The sequence below is a fragment of the Papio anubis genome, chromosome 6, assembly GCF_008728515.1.
Source record: "Papio anubis isolate 15944 chromosome 6, Panubis1.0, whole genome shotgun sequence".
Classification (NCBI taxonomy): Eukaryota; Metazoa; Chordata; class Mammalia; order Primates; family Cercopithecidae; genus Papio; species Papio anubis.
The window spans coordinates 38,032,076-38,058,837 of NC_044981.1; the positions used below are offsets into that span (position 1 = coordinate 38,032,076).

At 38.3% G+C, this 26,762-nt stretch overlaps 1 protein-coding gene across 5 annotated transcripts in view; it reads right to left on the reverse strand.

Moving 5' to 3' along the window:
- The window catches only part of KIF6 (kinesin family member 6), a 378,196-nt gene that overhangs the window by 328,270 nt on the left and 23,164 nt on the right, over positions 1-26,762 (reverse strand). The window contains exons 1-2 of one of the 5 annotated variants that reach the window (XM_009205069.4): positions 10,474-10,755; positions 2,722-2,796 (exon numbers count right to left, since the gene is read on the reverse strand). The exons of 2 other annotated variants lie outside the window; for them this stretch is intronic. In XM_009205069.4, coding sequence (XP_009203333.3) covers positions 2,722-2,796; positions 10,474-10,511 — 113 coding nt within the window. In that variant the 5' untranslated portion in view covers positions 10,512-10,755. Of the gene's footprint in view, positions 1-2,721; positions 2,797-10,473; positions 10,756-13,252; positions 15,271-26,762 lie in introns of those variants that run through there. 2 more of the 5 variants (XM_009205067.4, XM_021937218.2) reach the window with 2 other exon arrangements.

The window sequence follows — 26,762 nt, forward strand, 5'->3', positions numbered from 1 at the left end:
TCACAGAAAGCAATATAAAAAGTAAGTGGTTTGAGGATGAAACACAGAAACAGATAGGAAAAAAAAATGACCAAGTAGAACTTCTAAAAATGAAGAGATCGCTGTTGAAATTTTAAAACCTCAATATAAGGGTTAAATGGAAGATTAGACATAGGTGAGAAAAGACTTAATGAACTAGAAGAAATATTTGAAGAAATTACCCAAAATGCAAGAAACAGCAATAAAAAGCAAGAAAATATATTTTTTAAAGTCTAAGGAATAACACTGAATGAAAAGAAAAATGTATGTTTAATATGAGACATAAATAGGCACTACAGAGAAGGGAGGAAAGGAAATATGAAAAAAAAAAAAAAAAAAGGAATAGCTGAGAATTTTCCAGAATTGGTGACAGACATGAATCTTCAGATTTAGGAAGCACAATCAGTTCTAATTGGGATAAATAAAAATAAATCCACATTGAGATGCATCACTGAGAAACCATAAAACACATACACAAAGTAAAATTCTTTTAAAAAATGCAAGAAAGGACATTGCCTGAAAAAGACTAATTAGACTAAAGCAGACTTCTCAAAAGCAAAAGATAAACAGTGATGGAATCATATCTTCAACATACTAAGAGAACATGCTGTCAACCAAGAATTCCATACCCAGCTAATATGTAAATCAAATGAAATAAATAATGAAAGATTTAATCATTAATGGATCCTCTCTGAAAAAGCCATCAAAGGATGTACTTCAGGAAGAAGGAAACTGAAAACAGAAAGAAGTGAAAACAGGCAACCTTAGCAAAGAAACCAGGAGAACATGGGGGACAATCTAAACATGCACAGATTTTTAAATAAAATAATAATTACTAATGAGTCATACAAAAACAAGATAGAATTAAAACATTTAATAACAATAAGAGAAAATGGGAGGTATGTGATTAATCATATATATCAGAAAGTCAAGTATGCTTACAAATGTTTAACAATAGCCACTAAAAGAAAAGAAAGTACAAAATTTCCAAATAATTAGCAGAGAAAACAAATAAGGAAAAGTTGGTCAACAAAACAAGCAATAGGAAAGATGGGAGAAAAAAGAAAAAGGCACAGAAAAAGAAGGTTAAATTGAAAGTAAACATGATAGAAATGATTGCAGATGTTGGCAAACCACTAAATTGACTAAAACTTGAATAAAAAGTAAAAATCATCTATATGTCATTTACAAAGAGACTCAACTAAAGCATAAGGATATAAGAAGCTTGAAAATAAAAACAAAAAATACATATTTTTATATATCCCACTTAGTGTAAAGGTTCACACATTTTATTGTGATCCTATCAATATGCTTGATTACTGAATGCTGGCCCAGACCCTTTGTTGCTGTTATATAATATTCTGTATTGTTGGCTTTAGATAAGATATAGTAGACCTATAATTTTGTAAAATAGACTTTAAGATATAAAGAATTGTAAGAGATAAAATCAGTTATTACATAGGATAAAAGAAAAGATTTTCAGGAAGGTGAAACAATTCTAAACTCATAACCTCCAAATATATAAGGCATAAATTGACAGAATTATGAGTAGAAGTATATGCATCTGAAGGTTTTTAACACATCTCCCTTGGTTCTTGATAAATCAAACAGAAAAAAAAATTCACATGGATATAGCAAACCTGGTCCACAAAGTCAACAGGTTTGATCCAAATGGATAAATATGGAACACTGCAGGAAGTTTTTAGTTATTAAAAAGACTTCAAACCATTTTAAATTGACTCTTGGAATCATGTATCAGGTGGAGAGTTTGGTCAAATGACCTCTAAGATCTCAACTAACTCTGGGATTGTTTAGTCTAGTTTCAATAAATATTTTACTTACAGATTTAAAATCTAGGCCAGGCTTTTCTTTTTTTCAAAACTGGGTAAAGCTCTAGGATGAGTTATAGCTTGAGGTATAAACCTCAACATTCCCACTGTGTTCCACTTTGAGTTTGGTGTGGGGTGGGGATCACCAAGCTAAACCCAAAGAAAACTTCATGGGTGTAGCCCAAAGGGAACCAAATCAAACGAACCAACAATTTTGCACAAATTCCCATGAGCCAAAACCACTGAATTTCACTCAGCAATAAAGACCTATATTAGACCCCCTCATCAACTTGAGCCAAATTTTCCCAAACCTCAGACATGTCAGGACACTGTTAAGTTTGAAAGATGAGCAAAAGGCTAGATTTTAAAACAATTAACTTGAAACTATTCAAGCTTCTATAACATTTTGGAGTCTTTACAATAGAACATTTTGGAGTCTTTACCATGGAATAAAATAACTGAAGAAATAAATCATAAAAGGCCCCAGTACCCTCTTCCAGAGAGCAGTATTTCCTCCTAGACATTCACCACGGCAGGGAAAAAAAAAAAATTACATACTGATGTTCAACAAACAAATGACAGCAGCATTTTAAAAGGAAGAATAAGTTACAAAGCACACGTTGAAATAATATGTTGGGCTAAATTTATAACTAACGTCTTTGTAAAAACAGACTTGGCCCAAACATCAATTTGTATATACAATTAGAGTTCTGTTATTAAAAACAGATAAAGACAAAAGGGAACCATCATTTAATCGGTACAAACAGTACCTACTTGTGTGGAAGACAGTGCTGTGTGTACTGATACATGAATTCACAAGGCCAAATTTATGATATCTCAGTCTCTTTTTAAAGAGTCCAGTTAATCTGCTTACCTCATATCATTTTTAAGGGATATTCGGGCAGTATTATCTTCACTGATGCTTACCTTACCACCAGGGGTGAGGTACCTAGAAATGGAACGGTGGGGGACAGGGAAAGGAAGATGGAAGAAAAGTTAACAGAGGAGTCATCTGTCCAATGGGATTTTTAGAGCCTTTGACTTCTTCTCAAATTCCCTTTGGCTTTTGAACATGTCATTCTATCTCCATGGAATACTATCCAGAATGCCCATGTTTCTGAACTGGAGATCAGCCTTACAGTCAATGCATAGATAATACATGGCAGGGTTTCTTTTTTTTTTTTTTTTTTTTGAGATGGAATCTCGCTCTGTTGCCCAGGCTGGAGTGCAGTAGCGCAATCTTGGTTCACTGTAACCTCCGTCTCCCGGGTTCAAGCGATTTTCTCGCCTCCACCTCCCGAGTAGCTGGGACTAGAGGAGCGTGCCACCATGCCCGACTAATTTTTTGTATTTTTTTAGTAGAGACGGGGTTTCACCGTGTTAGCCAGGATGGTCTCAATCTCCTGACCTCGTGATCCGCCGGTCTAGGCCTCCCAAAGTGCTGGGATTACAGGTGTGAACCACCATGCCTGGCCGGCAGGGTTTCTTTTCTTACATGGAAGCTATTATAACCTAACAGTATGTCTTTAAAGTTCTGGCATCTCAAATAAAACAAGTATAGTTAGTTTTTCTGTTTGTTTGCTTTGAGGCAGGGTCTCGTGCTGTTGCAGTGAAGTGGAGTGCAGTGGCATGATCTCAGCTCACTGCAACCTCCAACTCCCGGGTTCAGCAATTCTCATGCCTCAGCCTCCCAAGTAGCTGGGATTACAGGTGCACGCCACCACGCCTGGCTAATTTTTGTAAGTTTAGTAGACACAGTTTCACCATGTTGGTCAGGCTGGTTTTGAACCTCAAGTGATCCGCCCACCTCAGCCTCCCAAAGTGCTGGGATTACAGGCATGAGCCACCAAGCCCAGGCATATAATTAGTTTTTAATTCACCAAACTATCAGCTTCTTAAGGGCAGACATGGCACTTTAATATTTGTCAGTAATTCCCGCTGCACCCATCATAGCTCTGGCTTTCAGTGAGTATGCACTGACTGGTTTAGATAGGCCTTCAAACAACTTAGAGTTCAATACAATAAACAGGAGAACACCAATACAAAATTCACTAAGGCATATATGAAACTGTAGAAGAGAAATGGGTCAGCTACCTTTCTCATGGACAGATAGTAGACAGAGACATGATGGGCTTATCAATGAAGACCTCAATCTAAGAACTAAAAGAGAGAGAATGCAGTTTAACAGGCAGTGAAGCAAATATCCCATCCTACTCTGACAACTTGACAAAGACTAGAAATAGGTGGTCATCAAGCAAGCAGCTTTGCTAAAAAGGGCAGTAGAAGATGTAGTAAGTGGATATAAAAGTAAGGCAATAAGCTAAGGTAACCACAGAAGTGGTGCTACCATTCCATAAACATGTATTTAAAACCCTTTTTGTCCCATTATATTAGGTAAAATAGGGAACAGAAGAAGGACTGCAGGTGGAGAATGCAAAAGTGAATAAAACACAGCGCTTGTCTTTAGTATGGTCAGTGTAGAGGACACAGGCAGATAAATACAATTACAATATTATAAAGGCCATGTATCAAGTACTTTGCGTACAAGGAAGAGGGAATAAATGTGTCTGTCTGAGAAAGCCAATAAAAGTTCTTAATAAATGACTTCAAAAAGTAACTCAATGCTGAGAAGTTGAGTCTGGGCAAATAAATACATAAAATAAAATAAAATAAAAAGTAACTGAAGACATTTTTATACTATAACATTAAGCCAAAATTTTGATGATTCAATTTGAACACAATGACTGTTACAATGAAGGAAAGATCTTCATAATATAACCAAGATGTTTGCATATTTCATAATACCCAATTAAAAGCAAAAACAAAAAGACCTTCACTTCTCTATTTACAACAAACTGTCAACACCAAATACTTCACAATAGGAACGGTGTTTTGTTTTGTTTTGTTTCATTTTCTGGCCCTTGTTCATGTATATTTTCATGTATGAAAACAGTACCTGAGGATGTATCTTTTTATGCTACAAAAAGTAGGAGAGAATACTGTTTACCTTAATGTTTTAAAAAATAACTCTAGAATCTTTTCTTGTCAACAAATCGTAATTGCCTTTTAATTTTTTTCTTTTCCTCAACTACCCCTACTTCTTCCAATACTCAAATCCTTCAGTCAGAAACAAACAAACAAACAAACAAAAAACCCAAAGCCAGCATTCCATGTAAAATATCAGGGAGCCTAGAGAGGAGGCAGGAGGTTCACTAGATAGATCGCACTTCTCATTTCAGAGTCAGAACTCTTCCCTTCCCAATTCCACGGAGAAATGGACAATAGGCAGCTTCATCCTAGTTTCTATGGACTGGAAATGCAATTTCTGGCCCTGTGACAAATTCCACTAAAACAAAGCCAATAGCATGCCCCGTGGAATCCACTAAAATGGGATTTTAACTGTATTGGCATTATGTACAAATTCAAGGAAAAGTACATCTTGGGGGAATGATGAATATAGGAAGAATTATAGGGGTGTGTAGAGTTTGGAAAATTCACCATTTTTTTTCTTTCAGAGAAAAAAATATGTTCATTGAGGTGAAATTCTGAATTCTGTCAACTTACTCATTCCACAGATATTTATGAATACTTACTACATATTATATATCAGGCACTGGTCTCACTGCTAGGAATGCAGCAATAAGAAGATAGAAAAGAACCATGTTCTCATGGAACTTATGTATGAATCGGGGAGACAGATAATAAATAAACAAGAAAAAGATCAGAAAGCATAAGTATTGTTATGCATCACTAAACAATAGTGATACATTCTGTGAAATCCTTCATTCAGAGATTTAGTCCTTGTGTGAACATCATAGCGTGTACTTACACAAATCTAGATGGTTTCGCCTACGACCCACCCAGGCTACATGGGCATAGCCTATTGCTCCTGAAGTACAAACCTGTACAGGATGTTACTGTACTGAATACTGTAGGCAACTGTAACACACTACTAAGCATTTGTGTCTCTAAACACATGTAAACATAGAAAAGGTACAGTAAAAATACAGTATTATAATCTTATGGGATAACTTTTGTATATGTGGTCTGTCAATGATCTAAACGTCCTTATTCAGTGCATAATTGAACTATGAAGAGAATGCAAATAAAGCAATGCACTATAATGTGACTAGATAATTTCTTTTTTATTTTATTTTTTTTGAGATGGAGTCTCGCCCTGTTGCCCAGGCTGGAGTGCAGTGGTGCAATCTCAGCTTACTGCAACCTCCAGCTCCCGGGTTCAAGCGATTCTCCTGCCTCAGCCTCCTGAGTAGCTGAGATTACAGGCATGCACCACCATACCCAGCTAATTTTTGTAGTTTTAGTAGAGACAGGGTTTCACCATGTTGGTCAGGCTGGTCTCAAACTCCTGACCTTGTGATTCATCCACCTCGGCCTCCCAAAGTGCTGGGATTACAGGCATGAGCCACCATGCCCCGCCATGATTAGATATTTCTAATGAGGTTGAGAGGCCAGCAAAGCCTTTCTGAGGAGGTAACAGTAAAACTGAGATCCGAGGACACTTAGAGATAAGGTAACAGGCCAAAGGGCAAGAACAATCTTGTCTTATTTTAGGAAACAGAAGAAAGCTGCTGAGCCTGGGCAAAGGAAAGGAGGAGGTAGGTCTGAGAGGCTGGTAGAGGCCAGATGGCAGGGTTTTACAAACAAGGTAGGGTCTGAGTTTTATGCAAAGTTTGACAGAGCCTTTATAAAGCATTTTAAACAGGGGGATGATTGGATATGATCTGCATTTTTAAAAGCTCATTTTGGCTAGTGAGTGGTGAATGGACTATAAGTGGCCAAGAGAGTGAAGGGTTAGAGGATTGCTGCAAAACTGATTAGGGTGGCAGGAACGAAAATGGAGACAAATTGATTGATTCGGAAGATACTTTAGAGTTCAATTGACAGGACCTGCTGAAGGGAGACGAGGAAAAGAGAGCAAATCAGAATGACTGGAGCCATTTACTAAGAAAAGGACAACTGAGGGAGGACAGATTTGGATAAAGAGGATCAAGAGTTCCTTAAAATATACCAACTTTGAGATGTTCATAAATACCCAAGTGGAGATGTGAAGAATGTGACTAGATACAGATGTCTGGAGTTCTGGGGAGAGATCAGAGCTAGAGATACAGCTTTGAGAGTCAATGACATAAAGAATATATTCAAAGTCATAGAACTGAATGAGATCACAAAGAGATCAAGAAGAGAAGACTTGGTCCAAGGATGGAGCCATCAGTGTTAAGGGCTCGTGAAGGAGAGAAGGAACAGGGAAAGAAGACAGAACAGTGGGTAAGGGAATAGGATAGTGTGTGTCCGTTTGGGTCATCCTCTGGAAATCTGACACCAAGATGGAATTAGACGTACAAGAGAGATATAAAAGAGGAGGAAGCAGGATTAGGTGATGAGAGGTTCAGACCTGGTGTAGATCTGACATCTGTAAAAGGAGACAGGGATAGAAAGATTAGATAGGAAGAGCTCAGCTCTAAGAAAGACTTGACCTAGTCAAAGGGGAGTTTGGATTCAACATTGCCAATTAGAAGATTCTCATGTAATGAAAGCATGTTCCAATTCTAGCATCCCCATCATGCTCAGTTATTGACTGGGAACACTCCAAGGAAGCCTGGATTGTGTTTCCACTGTGTTCAATCTAGGGGTATGGTAGCTGAAGGCTGCTAGTCAGCTCTTGCCCTGTAGCAGGTACTCATGTAGGGAGACACGAGGACACCTCCATAGCCACCACAATGTGATGTTATGAAAATTAAGAGTAGGCTGGGCACAGTGGCTCACGCCTATAATCCTAGCACTTTGGGAGGCTGAGGCGGGTGGTTTGACTGAAGTCAGGAGTTCGAGACCAGCCTGACCAACATGGAGAAACTCCATCTCTACTAAAAATGCAAAAATTACCTGTAATCCTAGCACTTTGGGAGGCCAAGGCAGGCGATCACCTGAGGTTGGGAGTTCGAGGCCAGCCTGAGCAATATGGAGAAACCCTGTCTCTACTAAAAATACAAAATTAGCTTGGCTAATTACACATGCCTGTAATCCCAGCCACTCGGGAGGCTGAGGCAAGAGAATTGCTTGAACCCGGGAGGCGAAGGTTGCAGTGAGCCGAGATCGTACCATTGCACTCCAGCCTGGGCAACAAGAGCAAAACTTCATCTCAAAACAAAACAAAACAAAACACACACAAAAAAATTGTAGCTGGGTGTGGTGGCAGGTGCCTGTAATACCAGCTACTCCAGAGGCTGAGGCAGGAGAATCACTTGAACCTGGGGGACGGAGGATGCAGTGAGCCAAGACTGGACCACGTCACTACAGCCGGGGTATAAGAGCGAAACTCCGTCTCAAAAAAAAAAAAAAAAGAAGAAAAAGAAAGAAAATTAAGAGTAAACAAGTATTTTAAAGAGGAAGAGGAAGAAATGTAGCCCTGTCAAATGCTGCTTAAAGATCAAGTACGACAAGGATGGGCACATATCCATGGTTTTAGGCAACATGAACATCACTAATGACCCTAACAAGCAAGAGCAGTCTCAGAAGGGCAGAGAAGACAGAAGCCTAGTTGGAGAGGGTCCAGAAATAAATGAGAAGTGAAGTATAGGCAAGAGGACAGACAACTCTTTTCAGGTAGTTTTTGTGGAAAAGGGGAGCACAGAAATGAGAAATAGCTAGAAGGGATGTGAGTAAATGAAGGTCATTGTTTTATTTTAAGAGAGCAGATACTAGAATGTACTGATGAGAATGATCTCATAGAGTTGGAAAACTCAGCGATGCTGTGAAAAGAAGAAAACTGCAAGTGCAGTATACTTGAGATGGCGAGACAACAAGGCCTCAGGAAGCACATGGAGGACTGGCCTTTGGCAGGGACAGTAGAGCCCTGACTACAGTAACAGGAGGGAGGCCAAGGAATTAGGTGCAGATGCAGGCTGGCAGATATGATGTGGGAGAATGAGGGTGTACTTGATTGGTTGGGCCTATTTACTCAGCGAAGTATGAGGAAGCTGAAAGTGAGAGCAAGGGAAGGGAATGTAGGAAGTTTGAGAAGAATCAAATTGGGAAACAGTCATCTCTGAGAGTGAGAAGGTGAACATACCAGAGAAATATATTAGGACTGTCAGGCTGCATTGAGTGTCCATTTGAAATATGCAGGCATGAGTCTATAGTGAGTTCAATCATCTCAGTTAATATTTTACTCCAGCAATATTCAGCAGCCCAGCCATAGAGATAGAGTAGGTGGATGATCGAGTTTAACCAGAGGAGAAATTTTGCTGAGTATATGACAGGAAAAGAAAGGGAAGGCTTAAATGGTGTTTCTTGACTATGGGTCCAACCCCACATGGGGCACAGTAGTTGCCAGCAGACAGAACTGATGGCTGAATGTCATAGCTCCTCCAATTTTCTAACTCTTTAGAAAAACTTCTACGCCTATTTTCTCCTCTGTTTGGATAATCTGTTTACTTTTCCTTTGCAGCAAATTAAACTCACAGTTACTGAAGTTTTTAATGAATACAATGCAAAAATCTGCCGCATAAATCTACTCTTGTTTTAATGGATGTTTAATGACTTTTTTGAAATTTTATTCTTTCATAATGAGGGCTGGATTTTAATCCATCTCTGTACGTAAATATATCTTCTTATTTGGATGGCAGATGAAAGAGCCTTTTGATGAAAATAAACAAAGTAGCTCAACATGACATCTTCTTAAGTCTTTGCCAGGACAATTGAATAAATCGTATTTTATAAGGTGTTTAGCTTAATAAATCTTTCTGGATTTCGAATGTACGTAAAATGCTAACTTTTTTAAACAAAAGGCACTACCACATTGATCTTTTTTTAGCAATTTGTCTTGAAAAATAGATGCAACCAGAATTGCCCCTTTTATTTTAACAAACCTTTGAAAATACACTTAAAATATACTTTCTCTATGCAAAAACATTTGATGGAAAAGATGCTAATTATACCAATCACATGGCAAAATGGAAACTTTTTAATAAGCAGCTTTCTCTTTAGTCTTAAAGCTACAGTTTATTTCAGAATAAGTCTTAAATACAACACCAAGGTAAGTACTTTGAGAAAATATAAATGATTGCTTATGTTCACAGATTTGATTTTCTGGCCAAGTTTGGCAGTTTTAGAGTTTTAGCCCATGGTAATATCAAATGGGATTCCAGGTAAGCACAGTGAACTGCAAAGAAACCCTGGCTTTCTCTCATAACCTAACCCCCCACGTTAGAAAAAATGACTGCGAACAAATTTGTCGAAACCAGGACCTTCACTATAGAATAACCGCCTAAGACCCAAAGCATAAACAACCACTCATTCAATTGTACTCTTTTTAACAATAAGAACACCTGAATCATTAATGCATGTTTTTTTCTTCTTTGAGCTCCTAGAAACCAATTGCGTTTTTAAAGTTAGCGTATACCTGAGACCAGTATCATTACAGGCTACCGTTCTATGACATTTTAATGATTCAAAGATCCCAAAATAAAGAACAGGGCTGGTTTTTTATTTTTAGTATTTTAGCATGAAGAAATGAAGCTACGCTTTAGGAGGCTGCTGTGTTGGAAGAAATTTCAACTGCCAAATAAGTCATCTAGAAGCAGTATTCTGTAGCAACCCAGGATACCTAGAGTCCAGAATCAACACGCTGCAGCTGCATTCCATAGCAGCACCACAACACAAGCCCAAGAGGATGGAAAATGTGACCGGTTACACCACAGATGAATATGGAAGACAATGAACAATGAATAATGAGTGGTGAAAGTAGGGGGCAGGGCAGAAGACATGTCCCCCAACACAAAGCAGACAACAAAATGACGACTACGTCAGTTCTGGGAACGAATGGACAGGACCAAAATTATGTAGAAACTAGGTCATTCTGAGAAATGAATACTAACGCCCAACATCAGGCTCTTAAGAAAAGAAAGAAGCTAAATTTGAGTCTTTGAGAGTTCATATTTTAAAGAGAATACTTAGTTGTTGGCAAAAAATTGTTCTCTAAAAGGGCTGAAAGTAATAAGTAAAATTTGAACTTCTTATTCCTTAACATCAAAGAATATCATTCTTTCATTCTTTCCTGGGTAAAAGGGAAAAAAAAAAATCACCATCTTTTGAAGTATGCAGATGAAAGGGCTAGGTGGGGAAGAATGATAATTTGGGTGATCAACCTTATCTGTCATCAACATGATTAATTTTCATATATTTTGTTAGTGTAAATGTTCCTAAAGCAACAATGTAGTAACTGTATTATACATATTATCATACTTAGGTTAAAATCATGTAGGCTGCAGCCAGACTTTCTGGGTTCAGATCCTGGCTTTATCACATATTAGCCATGTGACCTTTGCAGGTCCTTGAATGTAACTGTGCTGCACTTTCCTTTTCCATAGAAGGAGGGTACTTTTCTAGTTGACAGGATTGTTTAATTACTCCACATAAAGCACTATATCAACAAGGACGCCAATAGGAAATAGATGGAATACTCCGTTCTTAGAGGGTCTTGTAACAAAGATGTGTGTGTGTATACCGGGGAACCACAAAGAATAGTGCTGAAACCTGTGGCTAGCAGTAGTAGATTTGTTAATCCCCACAGGCCTGAAAGGTTACTGGAATCCAAAAAGAGTGAGAAAGTTCTACAGAATAGGTGGTCTTGAGAAGGAACTGATCTTCGGTCTGGAGAAACTGCCAATCCAGGGTGACCTTGCAGGGGAGAATGCAAGGGGAAAACATATTTTGAGTTCACTGTCCTCCCCTCTGATCTCCTGCTGGAGTTTTCCATTGGCTGACCCCACTGGGAGGCCAGAGGGCAGGAAGCAAGTTACTGAGCCCACACAGGTCAGTCTACCAGGATAGACAGCAGATGGAGAACGGAAGACAGGAGATCTCTTCATGGCAGGGCAAATGAAGAGATCCCACTCAAGCACTTCACTGTACTGGGAACCACCTGATGACTAAACATCTTACGTTTGCCAAATATGTATCACTGTAATGAATGTAATTACATCATATTAATCAATACCAGTTGTGAGGATAAATGCACCGAAATAGAGGTTCACATGAATATAACCCTGTTTTCATTTTGATAGATATCGACCAGGAACTCGTTGTTTATTCAATATACTATGGCCCAGGAGAAAAGAATGAGGAAACAAGTACTACAGGAACGAGTACTATCCTTTCTCAGATTTCCCAAGAAGCTGCCACAGTATTTTGTAACCAAGCCAAACCCATAAAGAGAAGTGTGGTAAGGTACACCTCTGAGACATATTCCCCAGAGCCTTGGGCTTGTGCAATAAAAACAAATGGAGAGTCACGAGGGGGAAGTGGAGAACTGTATACAATCTGGCTTTTTATTTATTGTGAATAAAGATGATCTAAGTCTGAAGGATGTTCACTGTAGAAAATGCTTAGAAATAGCAACCTGCAATCCACTTTCTTAGCTCAACACTTAGAAATATAATGTAAATCCAGCCTGGGTAGCATAGTGAGACTCCATCTCTGTGAAAAATAAAAAATTAGCCCAGTGTACACCACCACAACTGGATAATTTTTTATTTGTAGTCCTAGTTGTTCGGGAAGCTGAAGTGGGAGGATCACTTGAGCCCAGGAGTTCGAGGCTGCAGTGAACTATGATTGCATCACTGCACTCCAGCCTGGTGACAGTGTGAGATGCTGTCTCTAAAAGAAAGAAAAGACAAGGAAAGAAAAGAAAAGTAGAGAAAAGAAATATAGCAAATATGAAAATATATTAGTTGATTTGAGATTTGATTTAAAAATGCAAAATGCAGCTGGGTGCAGTGGCTCATGCCTGAAATCCCAGCACTTTGGGAGGCCAAATTGCTTGAACCCAGGAGTTCCAGGCAAGCCTGGGCAACATAGCGAAACTCTGTCTCTACAACAAATACGAAAATTAGCTGAGAGTGATGGTGCGCACCTGTGGTCCCATCTTCTTAGAAGGCTGATGTGGGAGGATCGCCTGAGCCTGGGGAGGCTGAGGCTGCAATGAGCCTTGGTCACACCACTGCACTCCAGCCTGGGTGATACAGTAAGAACCTTTCTCAAAAAATAGTAGTAATAATGATAATAAATAAAAATGCAAAATGCAAGAATTAACAAACATCAGGTCAGTCATGAATTCTGCTGTCGTATAATTTATTTTGTTTTTTGTTTTTCTTTTTCTTGGAGGAACAAGTTCTCACCCTGTCACCCAGGCTAGTGCAGTGGCACAAACACGGCTCACAGCATCACTGCAGCCTTGACCTCCTGGACTCAAGGGATCCTCCCTACTCAGCCTCCCAAGTAACTGGACCCACAGGCACACGCCTCCATGCTCAGCTAATTTTTTAAATTTTTGTAGAGACCATGTGTTGCTATGTTGCCCAGGCTGGTCTTGAACTCCTGGGCTCAGGCAATCTTTCCACCTCAGCCTCCAAAAGCGCCGGGATTAAAAACTTCAGGTGTGAACCATCACACCCAGTCAGTATAGGTTAACAATAATGTACATTTCAGTATACATTTAGTTATGAAGCCAAACATAATAGAGGTGACGTTTCAAATTTTATTTAAATATCACATTTTTAATTACCTAATTAATTCAAAATACAAGGAAGTGTGTGTCATTTGTTAAATAGGGAAAAGTCAAAACATTTCTTGCTATTTATATGACGTGAATATTATTAAATTTTATTAGGATAAACTATAGAATGTAACATTTACTAATACAGCGATATAAACTAAAATAATGCTTCCTTTTATCTGTATGCCAAATGATTACATAATTTAAAAGTTCCCGAAGGGAGTTTTCAATAATATATTATAGTGAAAGAGTGAAAGCATCTGAAAGGGTGATAAGCACTGATGCAAAGTAATGATGTCAATGGCACCAGGGAAATAGGAAGAGGACAATTTGGAAAGTTCCTGCATGTGAGGCCTCGAATAAGGAATTTGTACTTCATTCTGCAGACAATAGTAAGTCACTGAAGAAGGGAATGAGTAGAATTGGTACAATATTTCTGAATGACTAACCAGTCAGTGTAAGATGGCCTGGACAGGGAGCGTCTAGAGCAGGAGGCTGGGTGGGCAAGCGGGTGGGCAGAAACCTGAATGAGGGCAGTGCAGGGAACAGACAAGCAGGGACAGACAGTAGGGAGAAGGGGAAGGGGAGGTGAAGACGAGGAGGGAAAGAGGGAATGATTTCCCTGTGGAAGAAGAATGAACAGGACTTGTTATTGGCTAGGACAAGAGTAAATGAGGACTCCAAGTAACCTAGGAATGTCAGGCATAATAAACACTGCTGTGCCACCAACAGGAGAGAGCTCAAGAAGAGTGGCCGATGGGGGACTGCAGGGAAGCTGAGAAACCAGCACGGGGAGAACAGAACGGGATTCAGATGGAAATGGCTGCAGGCAGAGGAAAATGAAGTCATGGAAGAGGGTCCTCCGCGTAGTTCAGTCCACTGATGGAGATGTGAACTTCAGCAAAGGAAATTTACAGACAAGGTCGCAGGGATAAGGGTTTTACATAGGGTTGTCCAATAAAATACAGTTACATTTGAATTTCAGAGAAACAATGAATAATTTTATGGGTATGACCCGTGCAACATTTGGGACATATTTATACTAAAAATGTGTTCATCATTTGTCTGAAATTCACATTTAACTGGGTGTCCTATATTTTTCATTTCCTAAATCTGGCAACCCTGGTTGGAACTGAATTAGGAGATAAACTTCTGAAAGAAGCAAACTTAGCTGGAACCAAAGCTCCAAGTAGTAAGGATAGTAAAGAGAAATATTTCTGAGAGAAGAGGAAAGGAAGAGAGGCTAAGAAAAAGGATAGATGCATTTGAGGGAGCAGAAAGGGAAAAGCTCCCTTATGGTAACCTTTCTCAAAAAAAGTCAGTGTTGAAAATGCTCAGCGTGGAGTTAAATTAAGAGCCTAAGGGCAAGTGAATATATGAAAACTTCTGCTCACTTTTGTAAGTTATATTTCTTAGGGGAAGGCTAAAGAACTTGAAGTTCCTTTCAACCCTAGGTTTCTGTGACTCAAGCTTTTCATGTATAAAAGTTTCAATGTTTTTGGCTACATAATTTTTATATTATTAGAATTTCTATGTATGAAAACAGAACTGTGTTATTTAATGTAGCCATATAAATGACAATCTTATAAAGATTGCTTAGTGGTGATTCCATTAATCAAAAGCAAAATGGTTAAGTTTTTATGAGAAAAAAATGTTTACATAAGTAAAATGCATCATTAAGAGAAAAGCTATTGTTAGAAGAAAATACTAGCATCAAATGGAACACTGAAAATCTGTCAGTTTAAAACATGCCACTTTGGGGGAAAAATACTATATAACTGCACTGGTGCCTCATCCTGAAGACCTTGGGAACTGCAGACTTGCTGGGTTAATCCAGTTCCTGTAGGACTGAGATAGAAAATACGATATGAATTCTCACTTCTTACAGTCACCATGTAACACCGTGGCCAATTTAACAGAATACAGGATACATTTCTATTAAAAAACAAAAACAAACCAAAAGGAACAAACCAAGACTTACATGTGTTAATTAACAATACAAGGGAAAACATTTGGAAGATACTACTCCAGATAAAAACATAGATTTCTTCACTTGAGCCTGGGAGGTGGAGGTTGCAGTGAGCCAAGATCTCACCACTGCACTCCAGCCTGGCAACAGAGTGAGACTCCGTCTCAAAACAAAAACAAAAACATATATTCTTCAGCATTCAGGAAATAACTCTTCAGTGTGTAGAGAAAAAACGTAAATCACTGTCCTCAGAACATCTCAATCTGGTCAATAAAGAACTTGCAGACAAACCTGTCTCCCCTGCCCTGATTCTTCTCACTTCTATCTTCCAATACTTTGGCAGAGCAAAAAAAACAACAAAAGTTCAAACTTAAAACTAAAGAAAATCAGCTTTTCTGTGCTCACTTTTAAACCATCACCTAACTTTCCCCAAAGTAAACATTGCCATTCTTTTCATAAAATGATGGTCACATGGAGACACTGTGCAGTCTGGTTTTGTTTGAGGTCATTATAGTAGATATTCAGAATCATGCACAGGAAGAATTACATTGTGGAAGCTTTGCACTCATTTGTTGCTGGTACTTCTAATCTCAGGTTGATAACATCAGGTAAGTTGCCAAGTACTTTCTCAATAAGCTAAAACTGTGATAGAATGATGGTTATATCATTGAGATATTTCTGAACCTCCACTCATTACTTATTTTGTCAAGTAATTTCTAAGGAGAAACATTTTTACCATACCTATACTTTAATAAATTTACTCATGGCTAATTAATATACAACCCTATTATACTCTTACTGGTCCTTAAAGGATTTGCAATACATGAGATGAAACAGAAGAGTTATCCTCCATATTTTTTTTCATTAGAGAAGAGTATACTATACTTAATATACAAAGCTTCACTTTTAAAAGTCATATAACAATGCACCTGCTAGTTAGGATAGAAATGAAGTAGCCTCTCAGCATCAAAAATATAACTATCATAGACAACTCTCATCTATCAATTCCCTTAGGGAAGAACGGATTCACTTAGGTGGTAATGAAAGGGTATATGAGTCAGTAGTGGTCACACATGGAATTGGCATATAGCTGTGCTGCCCAGATCAATGTACGCATATGCTCCTGGGAAGTTGGTACTATGAGAATATCCTCCAGGAGCCACTTTTTTTTAGCTCATCTGACTGAGGCCTTAAACAAGGAAAGGAAGAGTGCTATTAAGGGCCCCATAGTAGCACAAATCCAGAGACATTAAGACTTTCCTAACTCAAGTCACAAGGTCTTCCAGCTCAATAACTAATGCTTGATGCATATCTTAGGAGATAAAGTATGAGGGAGAGATGCCTGGCTGCTTCCCAATAGTTATTCTCTCATTCTCTAGTAACCAAACCCCAGATTTTAATTGGGTACACTGTCACTCAACTAACAGAATTACATTTCCCCGACTCACTTACAGCTTGGTATAGCCATGTGTCTAAGTTATGGCTAATGAGCTCTATGTGATGTGTGTTACTGTTAATAATTATCTTTAAAAGGATCCTCAGGCACTACCATGAACATCTCTATGCACATAAACTAGAAAATCTAGAGAAAACAGATAAATCCTAGAAACACACAATCTCCCTAGACTGAAACAGGAAGAAACAGAAATCTTGAAAAGACCAATAATGAGTTCCAAAATGGAATCAGTAATAAAAAAAAAATTACCAACCAAAAAGAGTCCTGATCCAGAAGGATTTATAGCAGAATTCTACCAGACGTACAAAGAAGAGTTGGTACCATTTCTACTAAAACTATTCCAAAAAATTGAGGACGAAGGACTCCTTCCTAACTCATTCTATGAAACCAGCATATCCTGATACCAAAATCTGGCAAAGACACAACAAAAAAGAAAACTATCAGCCAATTTCCCTGAAGAACATAGATGCAAAAATCCTCAAGGAAATACCAACAAACCAAATCCAGCAGTACATCAAAAAGTTAATTCACCATGATCAGTTGGATCTTATTCCTGGGATGCAAAGATGATTCAACATACACAAATCAATAAATGTGGTTCACAAAGTAGAATTAAAAACAAAAACTATATGATCATCTCAATAGATATGGAAAAAGCATTCAATAACATCCAACATCCCTTGGTGGTAAAAACCCCTCAACAAATGAGGCATCAACAAAATACCTCGAAATAATAAAAGCCATCTATGACAAACCCACAGCCAACATCATACTGAATGGGCAAAAGCTGGAAGCATTCCCCTTAAGAACCTGCAACAAGGCAAGGATGTCCACTCTCACCACTCCTACTCAACATAGGACTGGAAGTCCTACCCAGAACAGTCAGGCAAGAGAAAGAAATAAAAGGCGTCCAAATAGAAAAAGAAGAAGTCAAATGATTTCTTCACTGATGATATGTTTCTATACCTAGAAAACCTTAAGGATTTGCGGAAAGTCTCCTAAACCTGATAAATGACTTCAGCAAAGTCTCAGGATACATAAATCAATATACAAAAATCACTATCATTTCTATACACCAATAACATTCAAGCTGAAAACCAAATCAAGAATGCAATCCCATTTATAATAGCCACACACACCAAAAAGATACCTAGCACTAGATTTAGTCAAGGAGGTGAAGATCTCTACAGGAAGAATGACAAGACACTGCTGAAAGAAATCATAGGTGACACAAACAAATGGAAAAGTATTCTATGTTCATGGATTAGAAGAATCAATATTACTAAAATGTCCATACTACTCAAAGCAACTGAATAATTCAACACTTTTCCTATCAAATTACCAACATCTTTTTTCACAGAATTAGAAAAAAACTATCCTAAAATTTATATGGAACCCAAAAAAAAGCTCAAAGAGTCAAAACAATCCTAAACAAAAAGAATAAAGCCAGAGGTATCACATGACCCAACTCCAAACTATACAACAAGGCTACATTAATCAAAAAAGCATAGTACTGGTACAAAAACAGACACATAGGCCAATGGAACATAACAGAGACCCCTGAAATAAAGCTGCACACCTACAACCAACTGATTTTTGGCAAAGTTAACAAAAATAAACAATGGGGAAAGGATACCCTATTGAATAAATGGTGCTGGGAAAACTGGCTAACCATATGAAAAAGAATGAAACTGGATGCCTACCTCTCACCATATACACAAATTAACTCATTAGACTAAAAACTTAAATGAAAGGCCTCAAACCATAAAATTTCTGAAAGAAAACCTAGGAAATACCCTTCTAGACATTGGCTTAGGCAAGGAATTTATAACTTAAGTTCTCAAGAGCAAATGCAACAAAACCAAAAATTGACAATTGAACTAAAGAGCTTCTGCATAGCAAAAGAAACTATCAACAGGGCAGACAACCGACAGAGTGGAAGAAAATATTTGTAAACTATGCATCTGACAAAGGACTAATATCCAGAATCTATACGGAACTTAAACAAATCAGTAGGAAAAACACAAACAACCGCATTGAAAAGTGGACAAAGAACAAACACTTCTCAAAAGAAGATATACAAATGGTCAACAAACATAAAAAATGCTCAACATTACTAATTATCAGAGTGATGCAAACCAAAACTACAATAGGATGCCATCTCATACCAGTCAGAATTGCTATTATTAAAAAGTCAGAAAATAACAAATGTTGTCAAGGTTGCAGAGAAAAGGGAATCCTTCTACACTGTTCATGGGAATGCCAATTAGTTCAGCCCTTGTGGAAAGCAATTTAGAGATTTCTCAAAGAACTAAAAATAGAATGACCTTTAGACTCAGAAAACCCAATACTGGGTATACACTCAAAAGAAAACAAATCATTCTACCAAAAAGACACCCACAGTCATATGCTCATCACAACACTATTCACAACAGCAAAGACATGAAATCAACACAGGTGCCCATCAACGGTGGACTGGATAAAGAAAATGTGGTATATATACACCATGGAATACCATACAGTCACAAAAAAGAATGAAATCATGTCCTTTCCAGCAGCATTATCCTAAGTGAGTTAACACAGAAACAGAAAATCAAATGCCACATGTTCTCATGTATAAGTGGGAGCTAGGCATTGGGTACACAAAGACACAAAGATGGGAACAATAAACACTGGGGATTCCAAAAAGGGGGAGGGGAGGGGAGGATGGAGAAAGGGGGACAAGAGTTGAAAATCTGTCTGTTGGGTACTATGTTCACTACTTGGGCAATGGGATTATTAGAAGCCCAAACCTCAGACCCACGTAATATATCCATGTTATACACCTGCACATGTAACCCTGAAATCTAAAATTTAAAAATAATAGTACTAAACATTCTCGTTAAAAATGAGGGGCTCCAAACTTCTTCTACTTTTTCCTTCCTGTTGCCTAGAAGATGCATAATTGAGCTGGAGTTCAAGTGGCCATCCTGTATCACAAGGTGATGTGATTGATAAACATGGTGCAACAGCAAGGCAGAAGGAGCTTGAGTCCCTAGTGACCAGGAAGCTGCCAATAGAGCCTTGGACTGCCTACCCGCAGATTTCTTGTATGTGAAATAGTAAGTGCTTATGACTTTAGTCACTATTGTCTTAAGTTTTTCTTCACAGATGAATCTGTACCTCATGGATTCAACTAGAATGTGTGTGTGTGTGTGTGTGTGTATACAGTATATAATATATAAATATATATATTATAAAAGAGCTAATATGTAGTAGGTTCCTACTACATGTCAGGCTGTCAATACTTTGAGATATTGTGTATGTGTGTGTATCTCGAAGTTTGTGTGTGTATGTACAGTGTAAATACTGGACACACACACACACACATCTCAAGGTATTCATAGCCTGAAACATAGTAGGAACCTAGTGCATGTTAGCTCTTTTCTAAATCTAGTAGAACTACAATCAACCCCAAATGTATAGATATCTGTAAACCTCCTATTGTTAGAAAGACGGCAGAATTAGAAAAAAAAAACAACTGTTAGATGTCACAGGTACAGCCAAATGTGAACAAGCCCTGGTTTTTTTCATTTTCTATAGTCATCTCTAAAAGTCCTCAACCCTGAAATATCTTCTAGGTATCTTCTAATTGATTTGGGTTTGTTTACTTTTCCTATTAACGCAAAGTGGAAGTTTGTCTGCCCAGTTTGTTTTCTTCTCTCTCTTCTCTGGCATCACCAGCTTCTGTCCTTTGGCGAAACCTCTCCCTATTTCCAAGTGGTGCAGATAGGGCTGGCAATCAGGTTGAGGAAGCCAAGGTAATCAGAGTGCTCCATGCCTCTAGTGACAGTGATTGGTCTGGGGATGGGAATGTGGCTCCAGAATCCTCATGTGGACATTCTACTGAAGCTAGTAGAAAGGACAATGTCCTATCTTGAGGGTCTTGGTTCATAAGCCTATCAGGTTGGTGCTGTCGGCCACATGGAGGAAACTGAGATTGAAGTCAACACATTTCTAGACTTCCTAGTTAAGTAAGCCAATAAATTCCCTTTTGCAGGGGGTTTCCATCTCTTGTCATTGAAAAAGATCTGAAGCCTAATTTAGACTGACCATTTTTCTTTTTCTTTTCTTTTCTTTTTTTTTTTTTTTTTGAGACAGAGTCTTGCTCTGTTGCCCAGGCTGGAGTGCAGTGGCATGATCTCCGCTCACTGTGACCTCTGTCTCCCAGGTTCAAGTGATTCTCCTGCCTCAGCCTCCCGAGTAGCTGGGATCACAGGCATGCACCACCACACTCATCTAATCTTTTTTTTGTATTTTTAGTAGAGACGGGGTTTCTTTGTGTTGGCCAGGCTGGTCTGGAACTCCTAACCTCAGGTGATCCACCCGCCTCGGCCCCCCAAAGTGCTGGGATTACAGGCATGAGTCACCGCGCCCAGCCTAGACTGATCATTTTTCTATGTGACCTAAGAAGGTCATTGACATATTAAGGATAAAACAGATTTGGAAACTACAGAATCAACAACTTTTCAGTATCTATCTTAATATCTCCTTAGCACCTTACATTTTTTACTCATATAATTATTGATATCACATGGAAATTGGGAAATCTTTGTAGCATGACTTCATCTAATACAGATATGAGATTATTGCCATGATTTTCATCCTTCTAATTATTATTCAGTTTTTATATATCAACATTTGGAAAATAACTTTGACTTGCTACTTAAATGTTACATTATTCTTGTGATTTTTTTGGAAATCCAGATTTTCATGTACTAATAGAAAAACTTCCCCTACCAGATACATAAAGATAGCATAGCAGCTTTCAGCACAATTTCTCCCATTAAAGAAGCAATTCCATTTTTTAAAGTATCATACAAAAGAAGTTTGCTATTGTATTTAAAAAGGATACTTCCTAGTTGTAACATTAATCCTGATTTTTGTCTCAGTAAGAAGAAAATGTGCTGTTCTTATGATAAAATAAACAAAACTTAAATCGTAAGAAAAAGCAATATTGATTGCCAAAGATTCTAGTGCTTGAGAGTGAATACAAGTTAGTAAATATACATTTAAATTTCGACATAGCCATAGATGAAGAATATTTTATTTATGAATAAGAATAATTCCTGACACAATTGGTTAGGCACCCAAACTCAGAGTGAAAATGCAGACACTCCCAAGTGAAAATATACTGTACTTCTATTGTCATTTAGATTGAGGCAAAATAGGGTTTCCTAAGAAGTAAATATTCTTAACAAGCAAATAAAGAATTCAGCCATTGGGGTTTTCTTATTTTACAACTGTTTTAGCTTTTATAACAAAGTTTTTAGCACTCTGAAAGCTTTTTATGGCTCTAAATATGCTACAATTACATGAACAACACTATTTAATTAGCACACATTCAGTGCATGGCTCTATAACAGGAATTTTCATTAATTAAAATCAATGGAAATACAAAAGGAGTAGCTGTAAACAGTTTGAGGAATCAAGAATCTAATTTGCCTGTTGCACAAGGAAAAACACCTTGCAGTTATGTGAATAATTTTGCCTTGCATAGCAGCTGCATGTCTAACTGATAGTTTCAGGCTTCATTCCACACATATTTACTGGGTATTTACTATGGACTGGCACTGTTATACGTGATTGGGAATCATCAGTGGAGAAAACAAAAAGATCCCTGTACCTGTGAAGCTGACATTCTAGCAGAGGAGACAGGTAATGTACAGTAGACGTAGTACATAAGTAAATTATATATTAGAAGATGACAAGTGCTATGAAAAAAACAAATCTGGCATCAGGTAGGGGAGTGAGGAATGCCATGGTGGTTGGAGCAGGGATGGGCTGCGCTTTTTAGTAGCCTGGTCAGAGTGGGCCTCACTAAGAAGCTATCATCTGAACAAAGACTTTAAAGAGGTGACAGTGTGAGCTATGTGGGTATGTGGGGAAAGAGCATTCCAGACAGAGAAAACAGCCAGGGCAAAAGCCTTCAGGCTAGAGGTTTCCGGAATGTTAAAAGCTGAAGCAGAGTAAGTAAAAGGGAGAATATTAGAAAAACAAAACAAAACTGTAAGGTAAGGCCCCCCTTTGTTTACAAGGGGGAAGTGGATCATGGAAGCAGGCCGTTTTGGCAGGGCTGGCTAAACTACTGCGGAGCCCAGTGCATGATGAAAATGCAGGGCCCGTTGTTGAAAGAGTAGAGGAAAAGTGCCGTTAAAGGTACACAAAATATAAAACTTTTTCCCTTAAAAACATTTTAGTATTTGTAATACAGGGATAACTTATAATTAGAGGAATAGTAATAAATGAGTAAGGGATAAATTTCCAAATTGCAAAAATATACTATGTTGATGTTATAATTTTGTACAATATAAAAACAAAAATACTTTATTAATATATCTTGATTGATCACACATATGTCCTCGCTTACTTTTCTACATATTCATTTATTTGATCATTGAAGTTTATATTTTTAGCAACTTCATTTTCAATGGATATAATTGAAAGCAAAGTCAATTATTTTTGATACATGCAAGCTCACAAATCATTTTTTCTGATTTTCATTTTTATTTTTTAGCTTTCTAATTTTTGTGGGTCCATAGTAGGTATAAATATTTAAGGCGATACATATGGCTATACAGGGATGCAATGCATAATGATCGCATCACGGAGAATACATGTCCATCCCCTCAAGCATTTATCCTTTGTATTACAAATAATCCAATTACACTCATTTAATTATTTTAAAACGTATACTTAAGTTATTATTGACTATAGTCACCCTGTTGTGCTATTAAATAGGTCTTATTCATTCTTTCTATAATTTTTGCTAATTTTTAATTTGGAGAAAGATCTTTCAGTTGATGCAATTATCACTAGAGCTAAGAGTATTTTATAAACTGTGACAACATTAAGGTAAATTTCTGTAAATTATTTCAAAATGTTAAGTTTCAGTATGGTTAAGCTGATGATTCTTGCAAACTAATTTTTCTAAAAAGATTTAACCCTACATGCAAATCAGTTTCATGGAAATTTGAATTTATTTTAAATGTAAATATATACAATGTATTTTAATGTTTCCTATGATATTTCCTGTCACTTGTGGAGGTTGAACAAGAAACTGAAAGAAGCTTCACGGTAAGTTCGTAATTCAAAACACCTGCTTATGCATTCGCTCACTGTATCTACTATTACAAGAAAAAAATTAACTTCAAAACTGTCTTCCTTATTAATAATTGGTTCATCTGAAGTTTCACATGAAAATGGTATCCTTTCCTGTTGACTGTCATAATTTAAATTTTTTTTTTTTGAGATGGAGTCTTGCTCTGTTACCCAGGCTGGAGTGCAGTGGCACAATCTCAGTTCACTGCAACCTCTGCCTCCTGGTTCAAGCCATTCTCATGCCTCAGCCTCCAGAGTAGCTGGAACTACAGGCACGTGCCACCACACCCGGCTAACTTTTGTATTTTTTCCCAGAGACAGGGCCAAGCTGGTCTTGAACTCCTGACCTCAGGTGATCCGCCAAATTCAGCCTCCCAAAGTGCTGGGATTAGAGGTGTGAGCCACCGTACCCAGCCTTTACATTTAAGTTTCATTTCTAAGTCTGTAGATGTTTGCTTTACAAAGTTGCAGCAGTTTTCAAGGCTGATAATTCTAAATTCTGAAGAATTCTAACAACCTCTTGATATGTTTTATTGCGATGTTAACATGCACACTTGAATTTTGTAATAATTTACTGATCAAGTTTGTTGCCTGAGCTCCAAAAGTTTCTGTTCAGACACTCAGGACAAAGAGATTAGCTCTTGTACCTGTGGGACAGCCACCTCCTAGGCAAGTCCTGATCCAGCCCCCATGGGAAGCCGTGCTCTGGCATGGCCACAATGCCGCTTCTGCTCATGCTGCCACAGCTGCTACCGCCAATCTGGGTCCAGGTTCCAGAATGGCCTCCCGCTGGAGTCCCCACAGTATCCTGGACTGCTCTGAGGTGTATACAGTGGGCCAAATGCTATTGCGTGGATGCTGCTCTGTGCCTGAGCCTGCCTGTGCACAAACTGCTGCTGGATCATCACCACTTGTGTGTGCTGCTGCTCCACAGATCTCGCCTGTTCAGTTTTATGCTTTATTGTCTCACAGAACTTCACTTACAAAACACACGTTCAAAGATAGAATTGTTAAGAATTTCAAGACAGTAACCGCTGAGGACTAAAACATGGACTGCACAGGGCCCAGGCCTAAGAAGCCAGAGTTCCTTCTAGGCCACCATAAGGAACTGGCTTTTTCCCTGAGTGAAATGCGGAGCCACTGAAGGGTTCTGAGCAGAGAAGTAACATCATATGCTTCACCTGCAGTCACTAGTGAAGAATACTGGCTTTGCATTTCACACTAGAGAGTAGGCTCAATAAACTCCTCTGATTCAATCATTAAACTTCATTCACACAACTATTATTTTGCTTTTGGACATTCAATATGAACTCAAAAGGAATTTCTCAATCTTTACTCAGGTCAATAAATTTGGTATACACAAAATAGATCAAGTCTACTTATAAAATGTGGTCCTGAGTTAATTAGATGCATCTGATATAACGAACAAAAACCAACAAGAAGGAAGGTAATTGTAAGAATATGAGGGCATGTGGAAACGGGAATTTCCTCCAGGCCTCCAGATCTCTTAGGACCCTTCTCCTTGTTTACCTTTTTCTAGGATAGCCTCTGCTGACTCATAACCGTCATCTCCTTGTCCATAGTGATCCTTCCAGACTCTCATTCTCTCTACCTAAATGCCTTTCAGCTTCTGTGTCTGGCAATAGCCCGATTTGTCCAGATTTTCCCAGTTCACACCGCCAAGAGTGAGGTTCTGATGGCCCCAGCTCATTTCTATTTGGGCAATGCTTCTAGTCCTCAGATTGACATCCTATACCATAAGCAGGCAGCCTTTGCATTGCTGCCCTTGACTCAGATTCCTTCAGCCATGACTGCAGAGGACAGTGTCACAGATCACAACATAGTTCCACTGGAAACTGGGTGGAACATTTTTCCGTATCAGAAGCTGTGAGGACTGTAAGTATGGCAATGACATATTGGATGCTTGCCCAATATGTCTCTCACACAACTTAATATCTTTCATTTCAGTGTATTGCTGTGCCTGAAACTGGACTAATTTTGGTAAACAAAAATCTTTTTCACCAGGCTGGTCTTGAACTCCTGGGCTCAAGCGATCCTCCCACCTCAGCCTCCCAAAGTGGTGGAATTGTAGGTATGAGCCACCAAGGCAGCCAGGATCTTTCTGTTAATAACACAAATTCTGTTAAGAAAGTTAGACTTACTTGCAGTGCTTGATATATAGCTGACACTCAGTAAATATTAGCAGAATGAATGTCGAATGAAGTTTCATGTATCTAATTTAATTATTTTCCTCTGAGAACAGCTACACTGAATGAAGAAATTTTATGAACAAAAGGAAGAAATGTCATTTAGTGCACGCAAAAATTGGACACAGCGTGGGAGTGGGATGCAGAAGGTAAAGTGCTCGGACATCTGGAGCATAGCAGAAACAACTCACGAGGCGAGCAGTAAAAGGGAAAGTTGCCTTTCATTTCCCAACTCCACCCTACCCCGATTTCCACCCCCCGGACACCAAGACAAAATCCACTCCCCCACCCCACCACCAGGACACAACAGTCATCTCAGTTTTACCTATTTGCCATGGCCACAGGAAAGAGTTAACACTGTCGACTGCTGATGAAAGGTAAAATGGGATGAAGATTGAACAAAGCCCACTGACTCAGTGACATGAACATCATTAGTGAATTTAGCAAGGATGATTTCAATGAAATGGAATGAAACACATAAATGCTGGGTGTGATAAAGCAATTTAAGAAACAAAAGACTATGAAAGGAAGATCTATTGTAGTTTCAGCTCCATAACCTAATTACTGG